Source organism: Monodelphis domestica, chromosome 1 (genome assembly GCF_027887165.1).
Source record: "Monodelphis domestica isolate mMonDom1 chromosome 1, mMonDom1.pri, whole genome shotgun sequence".
NCBI classification, from domain to species: Eukaryota; Metazoa; Chordata; class Mammalia; order Didelphimorphia; family Didelphidae; genus Monodelphis; species Monodelphis domestica.
The window spans coordinates 177,492,310-177,519,671 of NC_077227.1; the positions used below are offsets into that span (position 1 = coordinate 177,492,310).

A 27,362-nucleotide genomic window follows, 5' to 3' on the forward strand; every position below is an offset into this window, starting at 1 on the left:
AAGAGAGATAATGGCATATAGAGAAAAATACAGAAGCAGTGATAGAAGGATGGGGAGATACTAGAAAAATGATACAGAATGAGAGCTGGATAGGTTGGGAGCTAGAAAGATGAGTCTCAGACACAGAGGCAGAATTAGAGAGTGTTTGACTCAGAGGGCCAGAGATCCTAAGACGTGGGGAAGCTGCAAGGTTGATGGAGACAGACAAAGACAAGCAGAAGAATTTGGAGGGAATTTAGTCACTCACAGGTCTCTATGTCAGCTGATGCCAACTTTCCGGTGGCTCCAAAGTGAATCCGGATAAATTTTCCCTGAAGGATGGAGGGTGGGGGGAGAGGCAGAAGGGAAGGCATCATCAGGAGGGGCTGGTTATGATTTTTCTCTCTGTTCTCCCACACAAACCCTGACGTACCTATCATGTACTATTTGGCCTTGAGTAAGTAAAAAAAAACAACAAATGATACCCAGACCCACTACGACTTAGGGAGCAGTGTGTTAACTAGTGTGGAAGAGCTTTGGAAACAAAGTCATTGAATAGAACTTTGGGCCTGGAGTCAGGAAGCCTTATCTTCCTGAGTTCAAATATGAACTTGATGAGTGACACTGGGCAAGTCATTTAAACTGTTTGCCTTAGTCCTTCATCTGCCAAATGAGCTGGAGAAGGAAATAGTAAACTCCTCCAGAGTCTTTGTAAAAAAAAAAATCCAAATGGAAAGGCAGCTGGGTGGCTCAGTGGATTGAGAGTCAGGCCTGAGACAGGGGGTCCTGAGTTCAAATCTAACCTCAGACACTTCCTAGCTGTGTGACCCTGGGTAAGTCACTTAACCCCCATTGCCTAGCCCTTACCACTCTTCTGCCCTGGAACCAATACACAGTATTAATTCTAAGACAGAAGGTAAGGGTTAAAAAAAAAAGTCATTACTAAGCACGATACTCTGAGCTAGAATCATCTCCACTTCAGAGAAAATATCTCAAGGAAATTATAAGGAAAAAAGGGGGGCCCTATACACCAACATATTTTCAGTAACACTTTTTTTGTAATAGCCTAGAAATAGACACATAGAGATGCCCATTGAAGGGGTGGGGAAGAGGTGGCTAACCAAATTGTGGTACATAATAGAATATTGTGCCCTAAGAAGGTACCGTGGACAGAGTTCTGGGTCTAGGGTCAGAAAACCTGAGTTCAAATCTGACTTCAGGTACTTACTGGTTGTATGACCCTGGGCAAGCCACTTAACCCTTTTTTGCTTCAGTTTCCTCATCTGTCAAATGAGTTGAAGAAGGAAATGGCAAACCACTCTAGTATCTTTGCCAAGAAAACCCCAAATGGGCTCAGAAAAGAGTTGGTCATGACTGAAATGACTGACCAACCAAAAGATGCCCATTGAAGAGGTAGGGTGGTGATGGCTGACCAAATTGTGGTACATAATAGAATATCCTTGTGCTATAAGAATGAGTAATAGGACATATTTAGAAAAGCATGGTAACCCATAGGAGCTCATTCAAAATGAAGTAAGCAAAATCAGGAAAACCATATAGATGAGGACAACAATATAAATGGAAGGAACCAAAACAAAAAAAGAAAAAGAAATGGAATGTTGTGTAATTATAATGTCCAAGACTGGCTTCAGAGAAAAACTGAGGAAAATGAACCTTCCTCCCTTCTTTGCAGAGATGGGGGACTATGGGTGTAGAATGGTGTACATCCTGGGAGAGAAATTGATGAAGGCACTATGGTACAGTTGAAGAGTTCTAATTTTGTAATGGGTTCAAGTCTTGATGTTAAGCAAATCAGTAACCTCTCTGGTCTCAGTTTCCTTGTCAGAAAGGTGAAGAGATTGGAGAGAAGACCTCCAAGATCCCCTCTAGCTTTAAATATGTGATCCTAAGTGTTGATAGGTTTTCCTGAACTTCCTTTTTTCTTTTATTCATTTTTACTTTTAGGAGGCAAACAGGACAGTCATTGTTATTCCCATTTTACCAAACTATCCATCTGTCCACTTCTCTCTTTCTTGTTCTTTCTCTCTGTCTCTGTCTCTCAAATTAAATCTTTGTTACAAGGAATGGCTTGTTGGGGATGGGAGAACAGGACGATATATTTGGAAATAAAGTTGATGTAAAAAGAAAAGAAAAAACAAAGATAGAATAAGGAAATAAAATCACTAGAGGAGTATGTGCTTTTATAGTCATCTCCCAATTTCCTACATGTACATTATCTACTTTTGGGCTGTGATCCAGAGCCAAATGCTGATAATATTGATAGCCAGGCTGAGTTTGGAAAGGCAGCTCCAAACCAATGTGATACAAAATAGAATTCATATGTTTGGGGATAGGGTTTGGACCTGTGTTTTTTCAGTATAGGGAACTCTCACCTGAGGAAATGCCCCTTACAAATTCCCCTTGGCATCTTTTTTGCAACTTAGTCTTAGCTTCCTAGAATTGAGAAGTTAAATGACTTGTCCAGGATGAATCTATATTGGTATCAGGATTTGAACTTAGGTCTACCTGGATCCAAGAGCAACTGGACATCTACTATAGTGGGTTGCCTTTCTAGAACTTATATAATGCAAAAAAAAAGTCCTTACTTTCTGTCCTAGTAAAAACTCTAAGACAGAAGGACAAGGGCTAGGCAAATTTGGTTAAGTGACTTGCTCAGGGTCACACAGCTAGGAAGTATCTAAGGCCAGATTTGTACTCAGCTCCTCCTGATTCCAGGCTTGGGGCTCTAGCCAATGTGCCATCTAGCTACTCCCTTATAAAATGCTTTAAAGTATGCAAAATGTTTGCTTCACAATCATACTGTGAGGTCAGTAAGTGCATATTATTGTTAACCCCATTTTAAAGATGAGGAAATTGAAGATCCCAGAAATTAAATTATTTCTCCAAAATCTTGAAGCTAAAAAGTATCTGATGACATATTTTAGTTCAGGTGCCTGTCTCTAAGTTTAGCCTCAGACTGAATAACCCAGTGCTCTGTGCTAACTGGATCTCTTTATTAGGTGAGGTTAGGAGAGTTCATTGTTTGGTCAAGATTACTTACAAATCGAGAAGAGTTGTCATTCCTCACTGTCTTGGCATTTCCAAAGGCCTCCAGGGCAGGGTTGGCCTGGATGATTTGATCCTCCAGGGTTCCCTGTAGAAGGAGGAGACCCATCCCAACAAGATGTCAGCTCCCAAGTTTGACTAGGTCTGTTGGGGTTGAAGAGGCTTAATTGGGAGGTGCTGGGTGGGTGAATGTCTAGGCAATATGGTAGACTGGGCTCTTATCTACTGTCCTACCTGCAAAGACTTTGCCTTCTTTATGCCTCTTGCAAGGAAAGGGGAGTCTAGCTTGTGGATTCACTTTTGAATGAAGGGATGACTTATCCTGAGTGGTTCCCTCAGAGTATTAGAGTCCTAGTGTCTTGGGCGGTCTGTTTTATCCCCCAGGAATCTGTGTCCCCATGGGTACCTTATTGGCACTGGCGCTGTCCTTCTTGCCACGGTCCCCAATGGCTGCGATGCTGGCAAAGTACTGGATGACACGTTTTGTGTTCACAGTCTTCCCTGCCCCAGATTCTCCGCTGGAGGGAATAGCAGCTAGTGAGAACCAGTACTCCGACCATCCTCTATTCTGAGCCTGCCCCATCCTCTTCCAATTGTATCCCAGAATTCTATTGGTTATAGTCTTGACTTGCCTGAGAATCATCACTTAGCTCCCTCCGTATTCTCTTGGAGATACCCTCTTTCCTCCCAGTACTCTGGTCTTCTCCCTGAAACCCACCCACTCACAAGAGGGAAATGGGTGTGCTTGGGTTAGGGGGCTGATGGAGACTCACGTGATAAGGATAGACTGGTTCTCCCGGTCTGGAAAAGAGAAGAGGAAGGAAGGGGAGGTTCAGGATGCAGAAGCATGAGAGGGATTGGAAGGAGCAGAGAGGGTTCCTTGCTCAGGGGTCTCTCACCTGTCAGCATGTACTGATAGGCGTTGTCAGAGATGGAGAAGATGTGCGGTGGAGCCTCACTCCTCTTTTTGCCCCTGTAGGCAGCAACCACCTCTGCGTTGTATACTGGCAGCCACTTGTAGGGATTGACAGTGACACAGAAGAGGCCCGAGTAGGTCTGTAGCCGAGAGAGACAGAGATTCAGAGAGACAGACAGATTCAGAGGGACACAGAGACAGAGAGATTCAGAGAGACAGACAGAGATTCAGAGGGACACAGAGACAGAGAGATTCAGAGAGACAGACAGAGATTCAGAGGGACACAGAGACAGAGAGATTCAGAGAGACAGAGAGATTCAGAGGGACAGACAGAGATTCAGAGGGACACAGAGACAGAGAGATTCAGAGAGACAGACAGAGATTCAGAGGGACACAGAGACAGAGAGATTCAGAGAGACAGACAGAGATTCAGAGAGACACAGAGACAGAGAGATTCAGAGAGACAGACAGAGATTCAGAGGGACACAGAGACAGAGAGATTCAGAGAGACAGACAGAGATTCAGAGAGACACAGAGACAGAGAGATTCAGAGAGACAGACAGAGATTCAGAGGGACACAGAGACAGAGAGATTCAGAGAGACAGACAGAGATTCAGAGAGACAGACAGAGATTCAGAGGGACACAGAGACAGAGAGATTCAGAGAGACAGACAGAGATTCAGAGGGACACAGAGACAGAGAGATTCAGAGAGACAGACAGAGATTCAGAGAGACAGACAGAGATTCAGAGGGACACAGAGACAGAGAAATTCAGAGAGACAGAGATTCAGAGGGACACAGAGACAGAGAGATTCAGAGGGACACAGAGACAGAGAGATTCAGAGAGACAGACAGAGATTCAGAGGGACACAGAGACAGAGAGATTCAGAGAGACAGACAGAGATTCAGAGAGAGAGACAGAGATTCAGAGGGACACAGAGACAGAGAGATTCAGAGAGATAGACAGAGATTCAGAGGGACACAGAGACAGAGATTCAGAGAGACAGACAGAGATTCAGAGGGACACAGAGACAGAGAGATTCAGAGAGACAGACAGAGATTCAGAGAGAGAGACAGAGATTCAGAGGGACACAGAGACAGAGAGATTCAGAGAGATAGACAGAGATTCAGAGGGACACAGAGACAGAGAGATTCAGAGAGACAGACAGAGATTCAGAGGGACAGACAGAGATTCAGAGGGACACAGAAACAGAGAGATTCAGAGAGACAGACAGAGGTTCAGAGAGACAGACAGAGATTCAGAGGGACACAGAGACAGAGAGATTCAGAGAGACAGACAGAGATTCAGAGAGATAGATTCAGAAAGAGACAGAGACAGAGACAGATATAAAGATTCAGAGAGACACAGAGACAGAGCAGAGAGACAGACAGACAGAGATTCAGAGAGACAGACAAGAGTAGGGTCAGACCTCATACAGATGTTCGAGAGAGGGAGAAGGGAGGAGAGAAGTCTCACAGATGTTTTCCTGTGTGCATGTGCTTGTATACAAGGCTAAGCAGGGTGTGTGTGTGTGTGTGTGTGTGTGTGTGTGTGTGTGTGTGTGTGTGTGTGTGTGTGTGTGTGTCCTGAGCTTAGGGATGGGACTGGCTTTTCTCTAGCCCTCCCGAAGATGGGAGCTGGTACTCAGCCTCTCCACAGCTGTCCAGAGCTTCGTGGGAGACATGTTGAAAGCTAGGAAACAGGGGTCATGTCCCATTTCCGTTCCCCTTTGGGATGATTGGGTCTGGATAATGGAACTCCCCCGGCGGTGGGCACTCACATAGATCATCCAGGCTGCGTAGCGCTCCTTGAGGTTGAAGAGAACAGCAGGCTCGTGCAGGAAGGTCAGCATGGCCATGTCCTCGATCTTGTCGAACTTGGGTGGGTTCTGCTGCATTACCTGGTCCTCTTTCACCGTCACCGTCTGGCAGGGAGGTGAGCTCAGATGTGACACTGGTGACCCCTCCGTCCGCCCACCCCAACTTCATTTGCCTTCATTTTCCAGCTGATGGCGTCCCTCCCTGAGCATCTTCCATCCGAGGCTCTGGCTTGATCCCTCGGGCTCTATCTCACTCACAAAGCCCTTCTGTCTCCTCCCTGTCCATCTGCTGACCCACAGCTCTTTCCCAGCTCTCCTGCCTTCTCTACCTGTCCCTTTCCTACACTTTTCTTAGGGCCTTAGCTCTTCTCCTTGCCCAGCTCCAGACTGGACACTCCAAGCCTTCTGATCCCAATCCAGCACCATCCTGATTAAGCATAGTTGTGGGTTAGCTCTGTTGATCAGTCCCTAAATAAATTCTTTCTCTTTGTCATATTTTGAAACCAGAGGTTGTATGTCTAACACATATAAATATATGCCCGTTGTCATCAAGAAGACAGAATTAGAAGTTTGAACGGCTCAGTGCAATTCCATTCTTTTTAAAAATTTTGAACCCTTACCTTTTGTCCTAGTAACAACTCTAAGACAGAGGAGAAAGGACTAAGCAAAGCAGGGTTAAGTGACTTGCCCAGGGTCACCCAGCTGGAACGTGTCTGAGGCTGGATTTGAACCTGGGACCTCCCATCTCTAGGCCTGGCTCTCAATCCACTGAGCTACCCAGCTGCCCCAAATTTATTTATTTTTAACCAATTACATATACTAAATTTCCACACAGGTTTTCCAAAGCTCCAAATTATCTCCTTCTCTTCCCTCCCCACTCTTGGAGCTATCAAGGAATTTGATCTGGGTTACACATGTATTATCATACAAAACATATTTCTACATTGTTCATTTTTGTAAATAAATAATCTGTTAAGACCAAACCCCTCCCCCCAAATAAATAAAATCCATTCTTAATGCGCATAGCACCAGCCTTAGAAGATGCATCAGTGAGATCCTCTGTGGAAAAGGGATAGCTTTGTTATTACAACAGAACCCAGGATTCTTAGAGCTCTTTTCCTATCCTGCGCTAACGCCATACTTTCCCCCAAACAATCCTGGAAGCCCATCTTCCCCTCTTTGTTCTTGGCCCTCCTTTTCACCTTGCCGTTCTCGGTCTCGGCGGTGACCTTGCCCCCTTCCCGGGACACAATCTTGGCCTTGACAAACTCCTCCTTGTCATCGGGCACAAAGCACTCTGTCCGGATGTCGAAGGGCCGGGTTTGTGCCTCTAGCCTCTCCTTATCAGACTTGCGTAGGTATTGGGCAGCAGACCCAAATTCAGCCATATTGGAATCACCCATCTTGACAGCCAACTAAAGGATGGGAAGAGGAACACTGCTGTGAGTCTTCAGTAACAAGAAAGAGACCAGAGAGAGAGTCGGTGGCTCTCCAACACTCTTACAGCTGTACCCCAAATGTCATTCCAAGGATAAAGGCCTCAGTGGCCTGGAAGGGAGCAGGAGGCGCAAAGCCAATGGACTCAAACACACCTAGGGGCTCAAGACACTTCAGTTTTAGTTATTCAGGACACAATATTAAACTTAGAGAACCCCTTCACCTTGGGTGACCAACCTCTGTCTACTTTCCAGCTCATCCATGATGCCATATTTAGCTGTGGGTTCCTCCCTCCATTATCAGCTCTCTGCCTTCATCCCTTTCTTTAAAATCTGAGGATGAAGCTAAAGAAAGGGCCACTATATGGACATGAGACTAAGGACAGAGGGAGGGTAATGGATGTACACTTAGCTGGACTCCTAAAACCCCTTCACCTGGATTCCACTACATGGCTATGTGTGGTCAAGGGGACAGAGGAAAGGTTGGTTCTTACCTGGACAGCTTTTTAGAGAATTCAGAAGAATCCTGGGTAGTGGGGATGAATGGCTGTGGTTAGGGATAGAGAATGGAGGGGCAGAGATACAGAGGCCATAGAGAGATGGGGAGGGTGGGGAGAAGAGAGACAGAGACCAAAAGGTGAGAGACAAAAAGATAGAGCACAGAGAAAGAGACAGACACAGAGAAGACAGAGAGAACAGAGAGATAATAAGTACCATGCAGAGATTCAACAGAAAGACATGGTCAGGGAAACAAAGAAACAATGAAATGGAGAATGAAGAGAGACAGAGAAATAAGAATAGAAAGATGGAGAAATGAGGATCCCAAAGTAGAGGGAGATTAGGAGAGAGACAAACACAGACACAGAGAGACACAGAGGAAGAATGAGTGAGAAAATAAGATAGAAAATGGAGGCAAAGAGAGAAAGAATAAGAGAAAGAAAATGAGAAAGCACAGGAATCAGAGATGGAAAGGATAATACAAAGAGATGGAAACACATAGAGCCAGGAAGAAACAAAGATAGAGATGGGTGGGATGGAAAAGGGAGGGCAAGAGAGAGAAAAGTAATTTAAAAAGAGACATACAGAGAGGGAAAGTATAGAGAGAGACAAGATACCAGAAGATGGAAAAAGGTGGAAAAAGATGAAGATGGGGGTGGGGATGGGAGTGAGTAGAAGAATAGAAACAGAAAGAGAGAGAGACAGAGAGAGAGAGAGACAGAGAGGGAGAGGGAGAGGAGAGGGAGAGAGAGAAAAGAAGAGGAGGAGGAGGAGGAGGAGGGAGGGAGGGAGAGAGGGAGAGAGAGAAAAAGAGAAGGAAAAAAATTTTCACTTTTTCAGTAATCTCTTTTTAAAAATAAAAGTCTTCCAAGGGCCACAGTTTTCTGACACTGGAGTGCCCTGACAACCCTCCTTCCCACAATCAGAAGCTTTAAAAAGAGAGAAAGTTTCCAGTGTCATTCCCTAGGTGCATGGGGATGGAATCCCAAAGGAATAAAGGTAACTTCTCAGCTCTAGAGAGTCTCCCACTCCCCAAAGCCCAGTCACAAGTAGACCAGGGCTCTCCAGCCTACCCCCAAGGTGGAGGAAGGGAATCTAGGCAACATCCCTCACCAGCCATCCCCCTCTTACCTAAGCCAACCGAAGACTGCACAGCTTCTGTGTCCTCAGAGCTCACTATCTCCTTTATATTCCCCCCCCCCCCAACTCCCTCTGTCCAAATTAGGACCCATTGTATGGGACCCTCCCCCCTCCCTTTCTCCTCCTAGTTCCTCCCTGGCTCCCTTTGCCCTCGAGGTGACAGCAGGACAGCCAGGCCCCCAGATTTGCCCATGAAAGGTGATTTGCCCCAACCCCCTGGCTCTGGGACCTTTTTTTAGGCCTTGGGTGCATTCCTCACCTCGTAGGGGCTGATGCGTTGATAATGGTAAGACAGCAGCCTTCTTTCAACACTGTCCTCCCTCCCCCCATGCTCCTTACCTCAGTTATTTTTAACCCAAAGGGTGGGTGTGGTGAAGTAAACTCATTGTGGGTCACCTTCTCCCATTTACTCAGATGCTTGTCCCCCCATAATCTCCAATCACAGGACCCCATCTCCCCCTAACCCCAGTGAGTGAGGAAGTTTTAGGCTGGAGCCAGGATGGCAAGGGGAGTTAAGAGAGACCCCTAGCACTTCTCTCTGACTCAATTTCTCCTTCTGGGATGGACAAATGTCACCTCCTACTTTTCAAGGAGATTCTACATCTCTATTACTGGCCCCAATGGGGTGCCTGGGTTCTGGGGATACTTGAGGGCTCTGGAGCTGGAGGAAATGGCTCCAAATCTCTCTGGACAGTGATTGCAACTGTCCAATATTTCCAGTATATTCATATAGAACCAATTCACTCTTTTCCAGGTCTCTCCTACATAGTGCATGTTTTCATATGTACTCTCAGTCACACACTTAGATTTGCTTGGTCACATACATGCCTAAACCAACGCCCTCACCTTCACTGCCCCTGGTGCTGGTGGGAGGTGGGGTGGGCAAGGAAAGACTGGAGGTGTTAATCCTAGGGTCTAAAGGATGGGGGCGGTAGTAAGGGGCTCCCTTTTATTTGGAGCAAATAGGGGTGGGATGGGGGACACAGGTGCCAGTGGGGATGACTGGGAAGCCTGTCATACTTTGGGATTAACACACAGGCTTTGAGCTTGGCATTCCTGGCAGAGTGATGGGACCTTTATTCCTATTCTCTCCCTCTCACCAAGAAGACACCTCAGTGGTCCCCACTCTGCTTTCCTCAGGGGATGTTTGCCCTCACATCTTTTCTAGGGGGGTACTCTCAACACTGCTCCCCCAAATCCTCTCGGGCACCCTTGCCTATGCCCTTGGGATGGGCTGCCTCATTGAGGCTGTGGGTGTCAGCCCACAGCAGACCGTGCCTGTTGTGACTAAGTGGACATTGTGTCCAGGGAACTAAGCCAGAATTCTACCCCCTCCCAACCCATGCCAGGACACTCTCCCCAGACTCCCCCCTCCTCTCATCCCCTATCCCCTGCCACCTCTCAATATAGCTCCAGGAGTGTGAAAAAGGGAGGGAGGGAAGCCGAGGTCAGCACCCCAGAATAATGGAATTTTCCAGTGGAGTCACTCTCCCACACTATTCCTAGCTCTCCAGGACCCCTTCCTTACCCAGGAATATGCACCTCCTTCTCCCAAGAGGCTATAGACATAAATGCTCCTCCATGGAGGGTATGTCCCCCAGAATATCTCCTTGACCCCCACAAGTACCCTCCACCAATGAACATGGGCCCCAAATCCCTCCACTATCAGGAAATGTGCACCTCAAATCCTTCCTTCCCCCCTTCTAGGTACCAACTGTCCTATTTCTCCAGACTCGGGGTCATTCTATGTCACTGTAGGGATAATTTAGCCCAGATCCCTCTATGTCGCTAATTGTCCTTGTCTCCCATCAGCTTGGGTACATGATAAGGGGGCTGAGCGTGCCAGGTTAGATGAGGTCGGGTCAGGGCAATGAGAGCAGAGTGTGTCCTTAAGGAACCCTGTGTCCTGAGCAAGCTGGTGGGCTAGATGAGGGTCTGAGAGTAGAGGAGGGGTGGGGAGTGGTGGTTGGATAGGTGGCGTACAGGATCCTGGTGCCTGATAAAAGAGAGAGGACTGGGAGGGGTTAAACTGATTCAGAGGCTCTGCTCTTCCAGTCTAGGTCCCTAGGTCCCCCTTCCCTTTTCCTTTCATCAAGGCTTCCTCCTCCTCCTTCTCATCCCTAGCTTCCTAAACCTACTCCCCGACTCTGCCCAGTGACTAGAATGATGAGAGTTGGAACCTGAGAGCAGCAAGTCAAGCTTCAGGTAAGGAAGGGGCATTTTGGATTTTACTTCCTACGGGACAGACTTCTCATCTCTACACTTGTAGGACTCAGTTTGCCTCTATTTCTATTTCTTATCTGTATTTTTTTCTCATTCTGACTTTCTTTTTGCCTTTTCCATACCACATCTCTATTTGGTATTTGGATTTTCTCTGAAGTGTGAGATTTCTCTCTAATATGACCCAAGACCATGTGCTTGCCTTTCCCATTGCCCCCAATTTTGATGAACCTCTGTTTATCTCCCTTCACTTTTCTGTTTCTTCCTCTCTCCCTCTCCCCTCTCTTTTACCCCTTCTACCTTTGCATCTTTCTTTCTTCCTTTGCTTTTGCTATATTTTCTTGTTAACATTCTTCTTTGAAAAATATTTTTTCTAACTCTCCTCCTCTCTCTCTTATCTCTGTCTCCTTCCTCTTCTCTGTCTTTCCCTCCTCCTCTCCCCTCTCTGTTTCTCTTTCTCTCTCTCTCTCCTTTCAACTAACCTCATTCCCACTTTCTAAGCTTCTTAATTTCTCCTTTATGGAAACAGAAAAGATAAGAGACATAGAAACAAAGGGACCAAGAGAGAAGCAGAAATAGAGTAGGGGGAAATGCCCAGAAAGAGGGAGGAAATAAGGAAGAGACTAGGGGAGAAAAGGAAGTACAGAAAAAAGAGGAAGAGAATGGAGAGAGAGAGGGTCATTGAATTGTAGAGGTTCTAAGGCTAATCCATTTTTCTTCTGTATTCTGCCTGATTCTCTGTTCTCTTCTTTGTCTCTGTTGCTGCATCATTCTCTGTATCACTTTTGTCTCCCTGATTTCTTCTCTTCCCTTTCACTCATGTTCCTTTCTTCTAACCCTGAGATTCTTAACTTTTGTGTGTGTCATGGCTTATTTTGGCAGGATGGTAAACCAATGGGACCCTTCTCAAAACAATGTTTTAGTAAGGGAAAGGAAAGGGAACACAAAAGTATTAAGTACCTATGTGCAGGCACTGTGCTAAGAGCTTTTTACAAACACTCACTTGGTCCTTACAATGACCTTGCAAGATAGGTACTATTATTATTCTCATTTTACAGCCAAGGAAACTGAAGCAAACGAGTTATGTGATTTACCTAGAATCGCACAGATAGTATGTGACTGAGGTCAGATTCAAACTCAGCTCATCCTGACTCCAGGCTCAGTGTTCTACCACACCATGCCACCGGTTACCCATACATTCTATTGCCTCTATTCATAATGAAAAGAATTGCTGTTGTTGCTGGTCTTTTTTTTTAAACCCTTACCTTCCCTCTTGGAATCAATACTGTGTATTGGTTCTAAGGCAGAAGAGTGGTAAGGGCTAGGCAATGGGGGTCAAGTGACTTGCCCAATCTGGGCACAACTGGGAAGTGTCTAAGGTCAAATTTGAACCCAGGACCTCCCATCTCTGGGCCTGGCTCTTCATCCACTGAGCCACCCAGCTGCCCCTTGGTCCTTTGTTTTTGAAGAAGACCAATGCCATAATGGGGTCTTGACTTAACATATAATACTTGTCTTGCACATAAATTGGATTTGTGAGGCAGGGATATACAAAGTCATCAACCTCACTTTCCCTCCATCTAAGTGCCCTATCCATTGATTTCTTGGGTTAAGAATTCCTAATCTAGATTTACTCTTTTGCCCCCACCCCACTGAAGTGTTCTTGCTCAGGTGGGAGGTCTGTGAACTGTTTTGACTCTAAGAGCTATTGGATTGCCAGGGGAACTGAGGACTTACAGCAAGATGCAGCTAGGGTTGAGAGTTAGAGGGCAATATAGAAGGTAATTTCCCTGGGTTCCACGTTCACCTTCTTTCCGTCATGTCCTATGGGGCAGGAATCAGACACGCTTCCATCCAAGGTCTGTTGGTGTCCATCCATTGGTGTCTATGTTCTCAGCCTTCTCAGTGACCAAGTGATCAATTTTTCTTCCCCTAAGGGGTCCTCTCGTCATCCATCTACTCTATGACACACCTGTCCTGCCTTATTAGGAAGTGTTGGACCTCATGGGTCAAAAGAACAGCCTTCTTACTCTTGAAGGGGGAAAGGGTGGGAATAGGAAAAGAACAGGGCTTAAGGAGAGTATTAAAAAAAGGAAAAAAAAGTCCTAGAGCAACAATGTCAAATTCAAATAGAAATGGGGGACCAGAAGATCATAATAAGGATCCCTCTAAGCTGTGTATTGATTTCATTTTAAAATGTAATATTACTCTGGAAGGGCGGGGGGAGGGGAGGGAGGAATAGAATATTATTTTTGTAACCAAGGAATAATGTTTGAAATTGACCAAATAAAATTTTTAAAAATTTATTTAAAAAAATGTAATATTACTGGGGAAGCTAGATGGCCCAGTGGTATTAGAGTCAGGTCTGGAGATGAGAGATCCTGGGTTCAAATCTGACATCATACACTTAGTATCATAGGTCACTTAGTATCAATTCTAAGACATTAAGTGAGGGGTTAAAAAAAGTATATTACCTAGGTTTTATTGTATTTGTATATATTTTGCTAAATATTTCCTCCTTAAACCTTAAGTCTATTCCAGGCTGTACTCAGCAGTGATGTGGCCCATAAACCATGTGTTTGATATCTCTGATCTAGCAGCAGAAAAGCAGGATCCCCTATATCCCAGAGAAAACACTTGGAGGGTGAAGGGGAGAGAAGTCCTCTGAGCTGGTAGCTGGAAGTGGTATTATCTCATTAGACAGTGCCATGATAGGTGAGGTGCCAGCATGGCCTTCATTGAATCTGGGTTCCAGGGCCTTGTCTCCCTTTACAGTGACTTCACTGGGAGGAGAACTAGCGTAGAGGGCTGATGGCTTTCCAATGTCACTGGGAGTGAACCAGAGCAATGGATGAGAGACTGTCTCCTATCTGACCAAAAATGGACAGATGGCTGTTTTCTCTAGATCTTTGAATCTGATCATGGGATATGTTAATAGGTCGATATGAATGGCCCAGGTTCCAAGCAAGAGATACAGTGCCATTCTGGACTGGACCTGGAGCCAGGGTGACCTTATATGTTGGCCAGACTTTTCTTAGGGGGCTACATTCTCAAGCAGCCCCAACTCTGGGCTCTAGAATGGGTCCTATCTTCAGTTAGAGGGGAACACCAAGAGAATTCTTGGGTCTATTCATGGGATCATAGATCATGAGCTAGAAAAGACTCAGAGGCTGTTTTTCAATAGATGAGGAAATTGAGACCCAGAAAATTGAGGTGACTTTTCTCAAGACCACACCACTTTTAGGTATTAGGGGAGGGACTTGAACCTAGGGACTATGAATCCAGTCAGTCCTTTCCCCACTATTTCATGATACTTCTTATTCCATGTTGTTCTTCTCCGTGGGATAGAGAGAGGAATCCAATCCCTGGACATCTTGCCTGATCCCAAAGTATAGGGAGAAAGGAGCTAGTTGAGTGGACATTTTCCCAGAGGTATGTGAAGACATAAGCTTGCTCATAGCTACCTTGCCTAACTCATACCCCCAAAGCTTTTCCTTCCTAATAATGCAGCCCATCTCCTCCCATTCTCTGTTAGGGCAAGGTGGCGCAGAAAAAAAGGCAGGAACCAGTGTCTCAACTTTTAGGAGAATTTTTTATTCTTCTTCCTAGGCAAGGCCTAATGTATAAGGGACCATGGAGTTGAGAGGGCCTGTAGTCACCTGTAGGTCAGTGTAGAACATTATGGCCTGGCTACTCCTCATTCAACCCCTTCTGGAAGGAAACAAAATCCGAGTCAGTTCTGAAGGAAGGGAGTCAGGGACCTGGATTCTTAGGGAACAGTCTGGTTCTGGGATTTGATGGAACCTCCCAGTGCATTCTGGGGAAAGCATAGCTATGGAGCTGATTGACAGGCATAGTTGTATGGGAGTCTTGGGAATCAATGCAAAAGTTCTCCAAGGTTTGGATCATGGGGATATATGGCAGAGGTCTAAGGATCTCCAGGATTGGAATGGATTTAGCCTTATGGCTCACGATAAGCCTGGGTATGAGATTCATAGAATCTTGGAATTTTAGAGCTAGACTTGAAAAATCTTTTAGATAAACCCTCTCATTTTACAGAATGGAAACTGAGGCTGAATCATAAAAATGACCTACTAAAGGTGACATAGCTGGTTTAGTTAGTGGTGATTAGATTCTAAAAAGAGAATCTCAGTCTGCTGGGCTATGGAGCCCAGTGTTTGAGAAGCCCGGAGGATGGGGAACCCAACATTTGTGGGGCAACTGTGTTTGGGATGTCTGATAGAGTGATGCTCCTGGAGGGAAGCAGTGGTATCTAGAGCAGGTGTGATTGCTACAGTGAGTATGGGGCATCATTGTCTAGCAATTGGGAATAATATCTAGCAATTGGGGATACCCTCCACAAGAGGGGCTCACCTTGGCACCAATGTCACGGCTTTTGGCTCGAAGCTTGTTGACCTGAGACTCAGCAATGTCAGCTCGTTCCTCGGCCTCATCAAGCTCATGCTGGACCTTCCGGAACTTGGACAGGTTGGTATTGGCCTGTTCCTCCTGTGGCAAGGCAGGGAAAAGAAAAGGAGGAAGTGAGTGGGGGTGAGGTAAGATAGAAGGAGTTCCCTAGGCATCTTCAGGCTGGGGGACCAACAGCTCCTTTTCTATTTGGGGTGCCGATTAGGCTTCCCCCGTGAAGACTCCTATTGCCTATATCCACTGTCCAGGCTTCCCAACTCCCATGAAGTGGACACTCACCGCTTCCTCAGCCTGTCGCTTATAAGCCTTGACCTTCAGTTGTAGCTTGTCTACCAGATCCTGTAGCCGAAGCAGGTTCTTCCTGTCTTCCTCTGTCTGCCAGGGAACAGGGATGAAGAAGAAGTCACTGGAGAGCCCACTGACCTCTTTCTGTAATGTCTTTATTATTCTTTTACTTAATCCTCAACTGGGAGCCACTATTTTCTGCTTTTCACTCACTACCACCATCATCTCAAAAGGAGCAGAGAGGAGTAGGAGACATGAGTTGGGGGTTTTCCAGTGAAAAAGACAAGGTTCTGGGCTTTGGCTCACCTGGTAGGTGAGCTCCTTGATGCGCCTCTCACACTTCCTCATGCCCTTGACTGACTCGGCATTCCGTTTCTGCTCTGACTCGAGCTCATTCTCCAGCTCCCGAACTCGGGCTTCGAGCTTCTGAAGCTGCTTTTTGCCACCCTTGAGGGCGATCTGCTCAGCCTCATCCAGCCGGTGCTGCAGGTCCTTGATGGTCTGCTCCATGTTCTTCTTCATCCTCTCCAGGTGGGCACTGGTGTCTTGCTCCTTTTTCAGCTCCTCAGCCATCATGGCAGCCTGAAGTTTGGGGAGAGAGGGAGAGAGCCTCCTTTAGGCCTAGGTCCATCAATGGCCATGGCACTTGGCCTGGAGTATTATATAGTGGGCATCCGACTCACATCAGTGATGGCCTTCTTGGCCTTTTCCTCAGCATTCCTACACTCTTGCACGGCCTCCTCTACTTCTGTCTGAAGCTGAGACAGGTCAGCATCCATCTTCTTCTTCTGGTTAATTAGGCTGGTGTTCTAAATGGGAAGAAAAAAACACAAAGAAAATTCATGATTCACTGGATTGGCGCTGTCCAAGGTTGAAGGCAGCTTGGCAGCTCAGTGGTTAGAGCCCTGGGGCTGGAGTCAGGAAGATCTGAGTTCAAATCCAGCCTCAGCTAGAGACCCTGGGCAAGTCACTTAACCTCTGTTTGCTTTAATCCATTGGAGAAGGAAATGACAAACTACTCCAATATCTTTGCAAAGAAACCCCCATGAACAGGTCTCGGTTTTTTAAGATTGTCCACTACAAAAATGAACAATATGGAAATATATTTTGTGGGATAATGCACGTATAACCCATATTGAATTGCTTAACAGCTCTAGGAGGGAAGGAGGGGCAGAGACAATTTGGATCATATAACTTCAGATAACTCACGTGGAAATGTATTAAAACAGAAAGAAAGAAAGAAAGAAAGAAAGAAAGAAAGAAAGAAAGAAAGAAAGAAAGAAAGAAAGAAAGAAAGAAAGAAAGAAAGAAAGAAAGAAAGAAAGAAAGAAAGAAAGAAAGAAAGAAAGAAAGAAAGAAAGAAAGAAAGAAAGAAAGAAAGAAAGAAAGAAAGGAAAGAAAGAAAGAAAGAAAGAAGGAAGGAAGAAAGAAAGAAAGAAAGAAAGAAAGAAAGAAAGGAAGGAAGGAAGGAAGGAAGGAAGGAAGGAAGGAAGGAAGGAAGGAAGGAAGGAAGGAAGGAAGGAAGGAAGGAAGGAAGGAAGGAAAGAAGGAAGGAAGGAAGGAAGGAAGGAAGGAAGGAAGGAAGGAAGGAAGGAAGGAAGGAAGGAAGGAAGGAAGGAAGGAAGGAAGGAAGGAAGGAAGGAAGGAAGGAAGGAAGAAAAAGAGAGGAGGAAGGAAGAAAGAAAGGAAGGAAGGAAGAAAGGAAGAAAGAAAGGAAGGAAGGAAAAGAAAGAAAGAGAAAGAGAGAAGGAAGGGAGGGAGGAAGGGAGGAATGAAAGGAGGAAGGAAGGAAGGAAGGAAGGAAGGAAGGAAGGAAGGAAGGAAGGAAGGAAGGAAGGAAGGAAGGAAGGAAGGAAGGAAGGAAGAAAGGAAGAGAGAGAGAAAGAAGGAAGGAAAGAAGGAAAGATGGAAGGAGGAAGAAAAAGAGAGAGGAGGAAGGAAGGAAGGAAGGAAGGAAGGAAGGAAGGAAGGAAGGAAGGAAGGAAGGAAGGAAGGAAGGAAGGAAGGAAGGAAGGAAGGAAGGAAGGAAGGAAGGAAGAAGAAAGGAAGAAAGGAAGGAAGGAAGAAAGAAAGAAAGAAAGAAAGAAAGAAAGAAAGAAAGAAAGAAAGAAAGAAAGAAAGAAAGAAAGAAAGAAAGAAAGAAAGAAAGAAAGAAAGAAAGAAAGAAAGAAAGAAAATGCAAGAAAACTCCATGAATAAAATGGTCCATAGAGTCACAAGGAGTCAGATGCTACTGAGCAAGAGTGGTTTACTCCCAGCTATGAACTAAGTACTATTCCTTCATCTAAAAAGACATTAGTAATTTTTATAGTTATTTATGAAGTACTTTAAGGTTTACAAAATAAGGTTCTCAATCTAGTCCTGTGGGCTCAAGAATATTATTCCCATTTTTATGGATGAGAAAACTGAGGATCTCAGAAGTTAAGGAACTTGTCAATGGTCACACAGCTAACAAATATCTGAGGTAGGATTCAGATCCTGTTTTCCCAATTCCAAGTTTGTTCCTCTTTCCATCACCCCCATGCTACCTTTATAAACAAAATGCCCTAGTTGAATAATCCTGCCTAATCAGATATATGATCAAAGGATCACAGGGTCTAGTTCTGAAGGCATTTATCCTAATTCCTTCATTTTATAGACTAGGAAACTGGGGCTTGAAGTGAAAAAAACATACAAACAACAAATTTAGTTTTCATGTCAGAAACAACTACTTAAAGATTAGAGCAAGCCATTCAATCCATGAGAAGGCCTGCTTCCCATGGCTCCTTTTCATTGGAGGTCTCAAAGCACCAGCTGGATGACCCCATATTGGGTATATTATGGTAGGATTCTTTTTTTCCGAGTAGATGCCCACTGAAGTCCCTTCCAACTCTAAAGTTCTGTAACTTTGTCTTGTATACTCTACTCAGAGACAACACCCAACAAATGGTTTTGTTCCAGACCACTTTCTCTGGTGGTATTGTTGAAAGGTATAAGTATGGGTGAGCTGAAGCCAGTTCAGGCATTGCTGGAGAGCCAATTGTTAAATAAAGTATGAGGGTGGCTTAAATAAAGCCACTTAATAAAGGCTTAAATAAAGGTGGTGTTAAATAAAGCAGGGTGGCTTAGTGGATAGAGAGTCAGGCCCAAAGGTCCTGGTTCAAAATATGACCTCAGACATTTCCTAGCTGAGTGCTCCTGAGCAAGCCACTTAACCTTATTTGCCTAGCCCTTTTTGTTTTGAAATTATTACTAAGATAGAAAGTAAGGGTTTAAAACTAAATTAATAAATGGTCTCAGTGTCTATACCTCAAAGGCCAGCAAACTGCAAACAGGGATTGATTTATTATTTTATTTATTTATAGACTGAAGAAAGTAATGGAGAAAATGTTAATAATGCAGATTAAACCTAAAAGCAGGCCACTTTTCAGAGAGCAGGTTGCTAAACATTTATTAGTGCACTCTTGGTCCGATGACCAGTGGAGTTCTGCATGGTCCCTTCTCACCTGGGAGTGGAGCAGCTGCACCCGCTCGCTAGTCTCAATGAGTTCCTGCTCAGCCAGTTTCCGGGCCCTCTCGGTCTGCTCCACCACAGCTCGTAGCTCCTCAAGTTCTGCCTGGAGCAGGTTGTTGCGGCGTTCCACGATGGCGATGTTCTCCTTCAGGTCATCGTTAGCCCGGACCGCGTCGTCCAGTTGGATCTGGGTGTCCTGAGAATGAGGGAAATGGATGTTAGATAGCATCATGGCCGTGGTGTCCGCTGAGTGGGTGGCATCTAGAAGATCCATGATGAGCTAAAAAGTCTGGGGTTCCCATTCCCTCACTCATGGCCAATACCTCTGCCATGACCTTTGATTGCTAGCCCCGGCACCATGGTTCTAGGGCATGTACCAGAACTTGTTCCCAATACAGGGTCACAGATTTAGATCTAATAGAGATCTTAGAAGCCACGTCGGACAGCTAGCGGTGAGAGTCCTGGGCCTGGAGTCAGGAAGACCTGAGTTCTCATCTGACCTCAGACGCTTATGAGTTGTATGACCTCAGGCAAGTTACTTAACCTCTGTTTACCTCAGTTTCCTCGATTGTAAAATGCAAATAATAGCATCTACCTCCCATGGTTATTGTGAGGATCAAATAAGGAATATTTGTAAAGCATTTAGCCCAGTGTCTTACATGTTAGGCATTATATAGATGTTAACTATTATTATTATGTTTTTAATCTAGTCTAACCCCTTCATTTTACAGATGGGGAAATTGAGGCCTGGAGATGCTAAGGAACTTGCTCTGGCTAACAGAGACAGGATTTAAATCTGGTTCCTCTCTCTCCAAATCCATTATTCTTTTTGCTGAACCACTAAACAGTTGTCAAGATATTTAAATCATTTCCAAGATGGTAGAGGGGGAAATGCCTCTGGATCTGAGAAAGCGGACCTACTTTGAGCAAGCCTTGTAGGGTCTTGACTTGCTTCTGGGCCTCTGCAGCTATGCGATTAGCATGGCTGAGCTGGATCTCCATCTCGTTGAGGTCTCCCTCCATCTTCTTCTTCACCCGAAGGGCCTCATTCCGGCTTCGGGTCTCAGCATCCAGGGAGGTCTGCAGGGAGTCCACCACTCGAAGGTGGTTGCGCTTGGCCTGTTCCATCTCCTCATCCTTCTCTGCCAACTTCCGTTCAATCTCTGCCTTGATCTGATTGAACTCCAGCTGGGCCCGAAGGATCTTCCCCTCCTCGTGCTCCAAAGAGGCCTGGAAGAATGGAGAAGAGCTAAGAGTGAGTGGTGTTTGGGGTACACACGCAGAGGGAGAGGGGTGCAACCAGTTAGAGATGCTGAGTGGGGTCGAGAAGGAGGGAGGAGGGAAGCATAAGGGGAGACTGTGGCAGAGAGGCACAATGAAAGCAGAGGCGGACCAAGACAAACCATCAGGGCTCAAGCACCAGTTCCTGTGCACATTGAGGAGGGAGCCTGAGAAAATCACTTGCCCCAGGCAATTAGCCCTCTGAGACGACATACTGCTGAAGAAGTGGCGTTCCACATGGAAGACTGCTAGATCTCCATCGATTCCTCCTTGAGGAACTCCCTATTCCAGTGAAATCCCAGATTGAGTCAAACAAGAAAAAGGGAATAAGGGAATGAGACATGGAGATGATACAGAGGAAGAAAACCCAAGGCAAGAGGAGAGGTCATCGAAGTCATATGCAAGCAATCTAATATAAGCAATGTGAGTACAGAAAGGGATTATAAGTAATATGAATGCGGAAAGAGTAATCAAAAGTAATAGAAGTGCATAAAGAGTAATATAAAGGAATAGAAGTAATATGTAATATTACATTAAATAATATGAGGATGTTGAGAAATATAAAGTCATATAAATAGTGTAATATGAGTATGTGACTATATAAAAAGTAATATAAGTAATAATATATAATATAGTATAAAGTAATATAAGAGCATATAGAGCAATATAAAGTAATATAAATACTGAGTAGTGTGACTCTATAAAGAGTAATATAAATATAAGTAACAAATAACATAAGCAATATGAGTGCATAAAAAGGAATATAAGTAATATATAATATAAAGTAATATAATGCAAGAGTATATAGAGCAATATAAAGTAATAAAGTAATATAATGAGTAGCGTGACTATATAAAGAGTAACATAAATAATACAAGTACATAAAGAGTATAATAATATCTATTATAATATAAAGCAATTTAAGTAATTTAAGAGTCCATAGAGCAATGTAAAGTAATGAATGACATATGATATGATATGTATGAGTAGTATATGAAGAATAATATAAAGTAATATAACAGTAATATAAGGAGGGCAGCTGCATAGCTCAGTGGATTGAGAGCCAGGTCTAGAGATGGGAGGTCCTAGGTTGTGTAAGAGGGAAATAATACAAGGTTTAAATGTGGCCTCAGACACTTCCTAGCTGTGTTACCCTGGACAAGCCATTTAACCCCCATTGCCTAGCCCTTACCACTCTTCTGCCTTGGAACCAATACATAGCATTGATTTTAGATTCTACCCTAGAGGGTAAGGATTAAAAAAAAAGAATAACATAAAGTAAGATGAGTAAAATGAGAGTCATATAAAGATAACAGAGTGAAGAGAAAGGGGCTGCTAAGAATCCAACAGGATTAAGGAACAACATGATTCAAGGGAAAGATTTGGATTCAGAGTTGCTGGGTTTGAATCTCAGCTTTATTACGTGCTATCTGGATTGTCCTAGGGAGAGCTATTTGTTTCCTTATTTGTCAAAGGAAAGAGCTGGACTAGATGACTTTTAAAGTCTTTTCAAGCTCAGAATCTATGAGCCTAAGATCTGGGAAATACTGAAAAGATGAGGTGAAAACTGGTAGGTGGATGGAATCTGAAACATAGACATGTAGAAATATACAGGTCGGAGAGACTGTGGATGACTTTCTTGGGGAGGAAGATAGGATACAAAGAGTAGACAGATAAAGGGGGGCCCTGGCCTCTCTCACCTCTGCTTCCTCCAGGGCTGACTGCAGTTCCAACTTCTCTGCCTCCAGCTGTTTCCGGATCTTTTCCAGCTCATGGATACTCTTCCCACTGGAGCCCAACTGTTCTGTCAGGTCTGAGATCTCCTCTGTGGGTCAAAGTTATTGGGATGGAGTCACTGAGATGATCCTACAGGGGAGGGAGTCTTTGGCTTCAGGAATCATCAAGATTCCCTGGGAAAGCCATGGCCACCATGTTGTCATTTCCTTCCTGATCTATCAGTTGAGTAAGCAGGGAGGAGGGATACTAGTTCACAGGGTCAGTTAGTTCACCACCAAATCTGCTGCTCCCTTCTTCCTTTATTTTCTCCCCAACTCACCCTGGAGGTTCTTATTTTCCCTCTTGAAGGTTTCCAGATGCTCCAGGGATTCCTCATAGGCATTCTTTAGCTTGAAGAGTTCAGTGCTGAGGGAACGAGCCTCCTTCTGAGATGACTCCAGCTCTGACTGAGATTCCTCATATTTCTGCTTCCACTCGGAAAGGATCTATAGAGCCAAGAATGGGGACCAAGTCACTTGACAAGTTCCCAGGGCTGGCTTTCTGCTGTTCTATCAGCTCTATCCCAAGCATTTTGGGCAAGAGACTCCATGACTTTTGGCTTGTATTTCTTTCCATAACACAGTCTCCTTCATCCCCAGGAGAGTTTTTCCTAGCCTTTTTACTATAAATCATTCTCTTCTATTCCCCCTTTAGAGCTATCTTTCCTTTCCACCTGATTCTTATACCATATTCCGTTTCCTTCTTGTCCTTTCTTCTTTCTTCCTCTCTTCCATCTCTCTACTTTGATTCCTTCTATCTTTAATTAACCTTCTTCCTCATCTTTATTTTCTTATTCCCTTTCTTCATACCTTGTCCAAGTTCCTCTGATTCTCTTCTAGGGCCAAGGTTGGGAACCAGATCACTCCACAAAGTTTCCAGACTGCACTCTCCTTAGCCCTATTCCTGAGGCCTCTTTCTATATTCACCCCAACCCATTTGTCCTTCTACATCCTTCCACTTTCCTTGCCCTTATGTTCCTGGACACTTTTAGCCTCTGATCTCCTCATCCCCTTGGCTTCCTATCCCTAAGTCTCTCTTACCTGGATCTTCCCTCTGGGCATTACTCAGTTTCTAGATAGTCTCCTTGGTTCCTCTTACTCCTGTCTAGTTTTCTCTTTCTGCTCACTCTAGCCCCATTATGGAGATTCCATCCCCTGTTTTTCTTTCCTTTCTCATCTATAGCATGGTCCAAAAAAGAAGGATTGAATTTGGCACAATGGGGCCCTGGAGTTGGACCCTGGGTTTGCCATTTGATATCTGCATGACCCTGAGTGAGTTAATTTCCTCATCTGTAAGATGAAGATGTTGTCATAAATGTCCTGACGTCCTTCAGACTCTAAAGCAATGCCTGGATGAACCCTCTGACCTTGTTGCAGTCCCTCTCCATCCCATCCTCACCTTGTCAAAGTTCCTCTGTTTCTTGTCCAGAGCAGCAGCAGCAGCATTGGACCTTTCCACATCTACCATCAGGTCTTCGATTTCATTCTGTAGTCGGTGTTTGGTCTTTTCTAGAGATGAGCATTTGGCATTCACAGCCTCCACAGCCTCCTCTGCATCTTGCAGCCTCTGGGCCAACTTCTTCCTGCCCAGGGCAGAGGTGGGAGGCAAAGGGGAGCAGCATGAACCTTCTGGAAAATGATTCCTGGGCACTCCTATGGCCTACAAGGCCATTTAATTAATCTAGAACCATGCTAGAAAAATCTAGAACAGCCTAAGGCTAGGTACCAGAATGATCTAGACAAAACACAAACAGAAGGGACTCAAGAACAAGTCTTAGGCCAGGCATCAGAATGATCTAGATAACATGCAAATGACATAGTAACTAGAACAGGAGAACAGCACTAGAGATCTAGAACATAGGTTCTAGATCTTTTTTTTAAACCCTTACCTTCCTTCTTGGAGTCAATACTGTGTATTGGCTCCAAGGCAGAAGAGTGGTAAGGGCTAGGCAATGGGGGGTCAAGTGACTTGCCCAGGGTCACACAGCTGGGAAGTGTCTGAGGCCAGATTTGAACCTAGGACCTCCTGTCTGTAGGCTTGGCTCTCAATCCACTGAGCTACCCAGCCACTCCCAAGAGCAGACAATCTAAATACAGGTACAAGCACATTTTAGAGCACATAAAATTCATGCAAAATCTTCATAACATTGACTTAAGAAATGAAACCACCAATATCCTACTAAAAAAAAAAATGTCTTTATGACCTGGTGTAAAGTTCTAGATCAAACTTAGGATGGAAAAGTACAGTTCCTGTGTTGAGTTCATATACCTGCTGAGCAGCTCTTCCCAGGGCCTTAATGCCCTGCCACATGCTGTAACTCTCTGCACACAGACAAACCTTTTGTTCGTCTTATATTCAGATCCAAAACATAACCCGAGCAAAAAGCTTCCCTGAGAGGAGAAGATGCAGGAGTGGGGGAAGGGGTTTGTCTCCCATCCCCAAATTGTTTTTTGAAGAGAGGTCTGGCCCCTGAGCCCTGAGCCTTACTTATGTTCTATTTAGTGATAGAGGGGATTGGGGAAGCCCCAAAGACTCACTTGGCCTCCTCCAGCTCTTCAGTCCTCTGGATGGCGTCTGTCTCATATTTGGTCCTCCATTGTGCCACCTCTGAGTTGGCCTTGGACAGGACCCGCTGGAGCTCAGCCTTGGCCTCAGTCTCCTCCTCATATTGCTCTCTCAGGAGGTCGCAGTCATGGCGGGCTGACTGCAAGGCATGTGCCAGGGCATTCTTTGCCTGGGAGTGCATGAGCAGAAGAGGAAGAGATTATGTGTACCATCTTTTGGTGTAACAGTAAGGACAACCCTGTGCTCCATCCCATGATGGGTTTTTTCCATCAGTTTCCTTGCTATTAGCTTCTTCTGCATCCACCCTTTGTGTTCATCCCCAGGCAAAACATCAAACAAATCTACAAGTATCTACCAAGGACTTTCTCTACATCATAGGACCATAGCTTGACAGCTGGAAGGGATCTTAAAGACTCTTCAATTTAACTCTCTTGTTTTACTGATGAGGAAACTGAGGCAATGAGACATTAAATAGCTTGCCAGGGTCAGATAACTGGGGTGGATCTGAGGTACATTTTGAACCTAGGTCTTCCTGACTCCAAGTTCAGTTTATCCACTACTCCACGCTATCTCTCTCTAGGATCTGGAGCTTTTTGGTCATTCAGGATCATAGTCTGAGCTCCCATTTTGCAGATGAGGAAACTAAGGCCCAGAGGCCAAACTTGGCCAAGGTCATATAGTAAGTGGTAAGGGTTCAAAGCTTTATCTTTTTCCTTGTGAATAACACTGGGAGGACTAAGGGCTTATTGGAATGGGCCAAACAAGGACCAAGCATCCCTTATGATAAAGTGCTTTTGGAGCTCTAGAGAAGCAATAGGCAAATAGTAGTCTCATTTGGGGGCTTATGAGAGGGAGATGGGGGAGATGAGGTAGTTGTTAATTTCTCTTCCCCACCAGAAGAGTGAATAGGGGACTGAAAATGAATGAGAAGTCCAAGGCTCACCTTGACCTCCTCCTCTAGCTGCCTCTTGAGATCTTCCATTTGCTGTGTGTAGGTAAGCTTGCCTCTGGTCAGCTGGGAGATCAGTGCCTCCTTCTCATCCAGCTGTCGGGATAACTCACCTAGGGAAGCACAGAGAACATATTTAGCTCTTAAACGTCAGGAATCCTCTTTCCTATCCAAAAACTCTGTTTTAATGGTCAAAAGATACAAATAGGCAGTTTTCATATAAAGAAATCAAAGCTATCAATAATTTTTAAAAGCTATCAATAATCACATAAAATATTCTAAACCCCTCTTGATTGGAGAAATGCAAATTAAAATAACTTTGAGTGCTATCTCACACCTATCAGATTAGCTAATATGTCAGTAAAGAAAAATAATAAATATTGGAGGGGATGTAGAAAAATTGGGACACTAATGCATTGCTGGTGAAGCTGTGAACTGATCCTACCATTCTGGAGGGCAATTTGGAACTATGCCCAAAGGGCTATAAAACAATGCATATCCTTTGATCCAGTAATATCACTAATAGGTCTGTATCCTAAAGAGATTTTTTTAAAAAGGGAAAGGACCTGTTTGTCCAAAAATATTTATCTCTGCTCTTTTTATAGTGGCAAAGAATTGGAAACCAACAACTCTGTCCTGATCTTTAGTCTTAGGTCGCTGGAATGATTTGGAACAGGGATCTGTGGTACATCTGTGTGGGGTGGGACTGAGAGTGAAGGTGAAGGAGCTGGTGATCTTGTGGGTCTACTTCGTAATGAGACTGATTCAGGGAGTGAGGTGACCCCAAAGCGTTCATGTTGAGGAAGGATTCATCCCTCATGGAGCATCTCAGATTAGCCTAGCCCAGCCTCACCATTTTCTGTCTGCAGTTTGGCCCTCTGGCTGGTGAGATCATTGACAGAACGTTGTGTCTCCTCTGCTTTACTACGGTGCTCATTCATTTGGTCTTCTAGGGTTCGGCACATCTTCTCTAGATTAGCCTGAAAATGGGGAGAGTGATGAAGAATACAGGGGAGGGACATGATGCAAAGATTTGGTAAAATGGGGCATTAAAGGAGAACAGAAGCTGAAGAAAGTGAAGTGAATGAGACTAAGGAAAGGAGGTAATGAACAAAAGAAACAGTTGGGAAAAGAGAAGGTGTTGAGTAGAAAAAAATGAAGAGATGAATGAAGAGAGTCTAGAGAGACTAGCTAACACTTTTAGGTTTGAAAAGGACTTTCTGTAGGTTAATTCATTTGATTGTCACAACTACCCAGTGGGAAAGGTGTTATCTTTATCCTTATTTTGCAGATGAGGAAACAGGAAGACAGACTTTAAGTGATGGCTCAGAGTCCTAAGACTAGTAAGTGTCTGAGGCACAGTCTGAACTCAAATCTTCTTACATCTAAGTTCTGTGCTGTATTTACTGTGCCACCTATCTGCTTATCATCAAAGAAAGAAGAAAAGAACAAGAGAGATGAGAAGATATACAGGGAACTTGAAATGGAAGCCAAGATTGGTTCCCAGAGA

At 44.6% G+C, this 27,362-nt stretch overlaps 2 protein-coding genes and 1 non-coding gene across 4 annotated transcripts in view; all 3 read right to left on the reverse strand.

Moving 5' to 3' along the window:
* Nucleotides 1–7,770, reverse strand: part of MYH6 (myosin heavy chain 6) — a 51,296-nt gene extending 43,526 nt beyond the window's left edge. Inside the window, exons 1-8 of the mRNA XM_007479836.3 lie at nt 7,712–7,770; nt 6,984–7,196; nt 5,743–5,886; nt 3,945–4,101; nt 3,819–3,846; nt 3,452–3,563; nt 3,041–3,133; nt 248–311 (exon numbers count right to left, since the gene is read on the reverse strand). Of these exons, the coding sequence (XP_007479898.2) occupies nt 248–311; nt 3,041–3,133; nt 3,452–3,563; nt 3,819–3,846; nt 3,945–4,101; nt 5,743–5,886; nt 6,984–7,184 (799 nt within the window). The 5' untranslated portion in view covers nt 7,185–7,196; nt 7,712–7,770. The remainder of the gene's footprint in view (nt 1–247; nt 312–3,040; nt 3,134–3,451; nt 3,564–3,818; nt 3,847–3,944; nt 4,102–5,742; nt 5,887–6,983; nt 7,197–7,711) is intronic.
* Nucleotides 7,771–14,648: 6,878 nt separating this feature from the next.
* Nucleotides 14,649–27,362, reverse strand: part of MYH7 (myosin heavy chain 7) — a 34,857-nt gene continuing 22,143 nt past the window's right edge. Inside the window, exons 28-40 of one of the 2 annotated variants that reach the window (XM_001369320.3) lie at nt 26,706–26,832; nt 25,847–25,965; nt 24,876–25,072; nt 23,737–23,920; nt 22,619–22,784; nt 22,263–22,387; nt 20,203–20,511; nt 19,274–19,477; nt 16,472–16,597; nt 16,095–16,370; nt 15,783–15,878; nt 15,450–15,584; nt 14,649–14,783 (exon numbers count right to left, since the gene is read on the reverse strand). In XM_001369320.3, the coding sequence (XP_001369357.2) occupies nt 14,766–14,783; nt 15,450–15,584; nt 15,783–15,878; nt 16,095–16,370; nt 16,472–16,597; nt 19,274–19,477; nt 20,203–20,511; nt 22,263–22,387; nt 22,619–22,784; nt 23,737–23,920; nt 24,876–25,072; nt 25,847–25,965; nt 26,706–26,832 (2,082 nt within the window). In that variant the 3' untranslated portion in view covers nt 14,649–14,765. Of the gene's footprint in view, nt 14,787–15,449; nt 15,585–15,782; nt 15,879–16,094; nt 16,371–16,471; nt 16,598–19,273; nt 19,478–20,202; nt 20,512–22,262; nt 22,388–22,618; nt 22,785–23,736; nt 23,921–24,875; nt 25,073–25,846; nt 25,966–26,705; nt 26,833–27,362 lie in introns of both variants that reach the window. The other variant, XM_007479837.2, reaches the window with a different exon arrangement.
* MIR208B (microRNA mir-208b) lies at nt 24,670–24,726 on the reverse strand. Its single transcript, NR_127518.1, has one exon. It is a non-coding gene; the product is annotated as a microRNA mir-208b (primary transcript).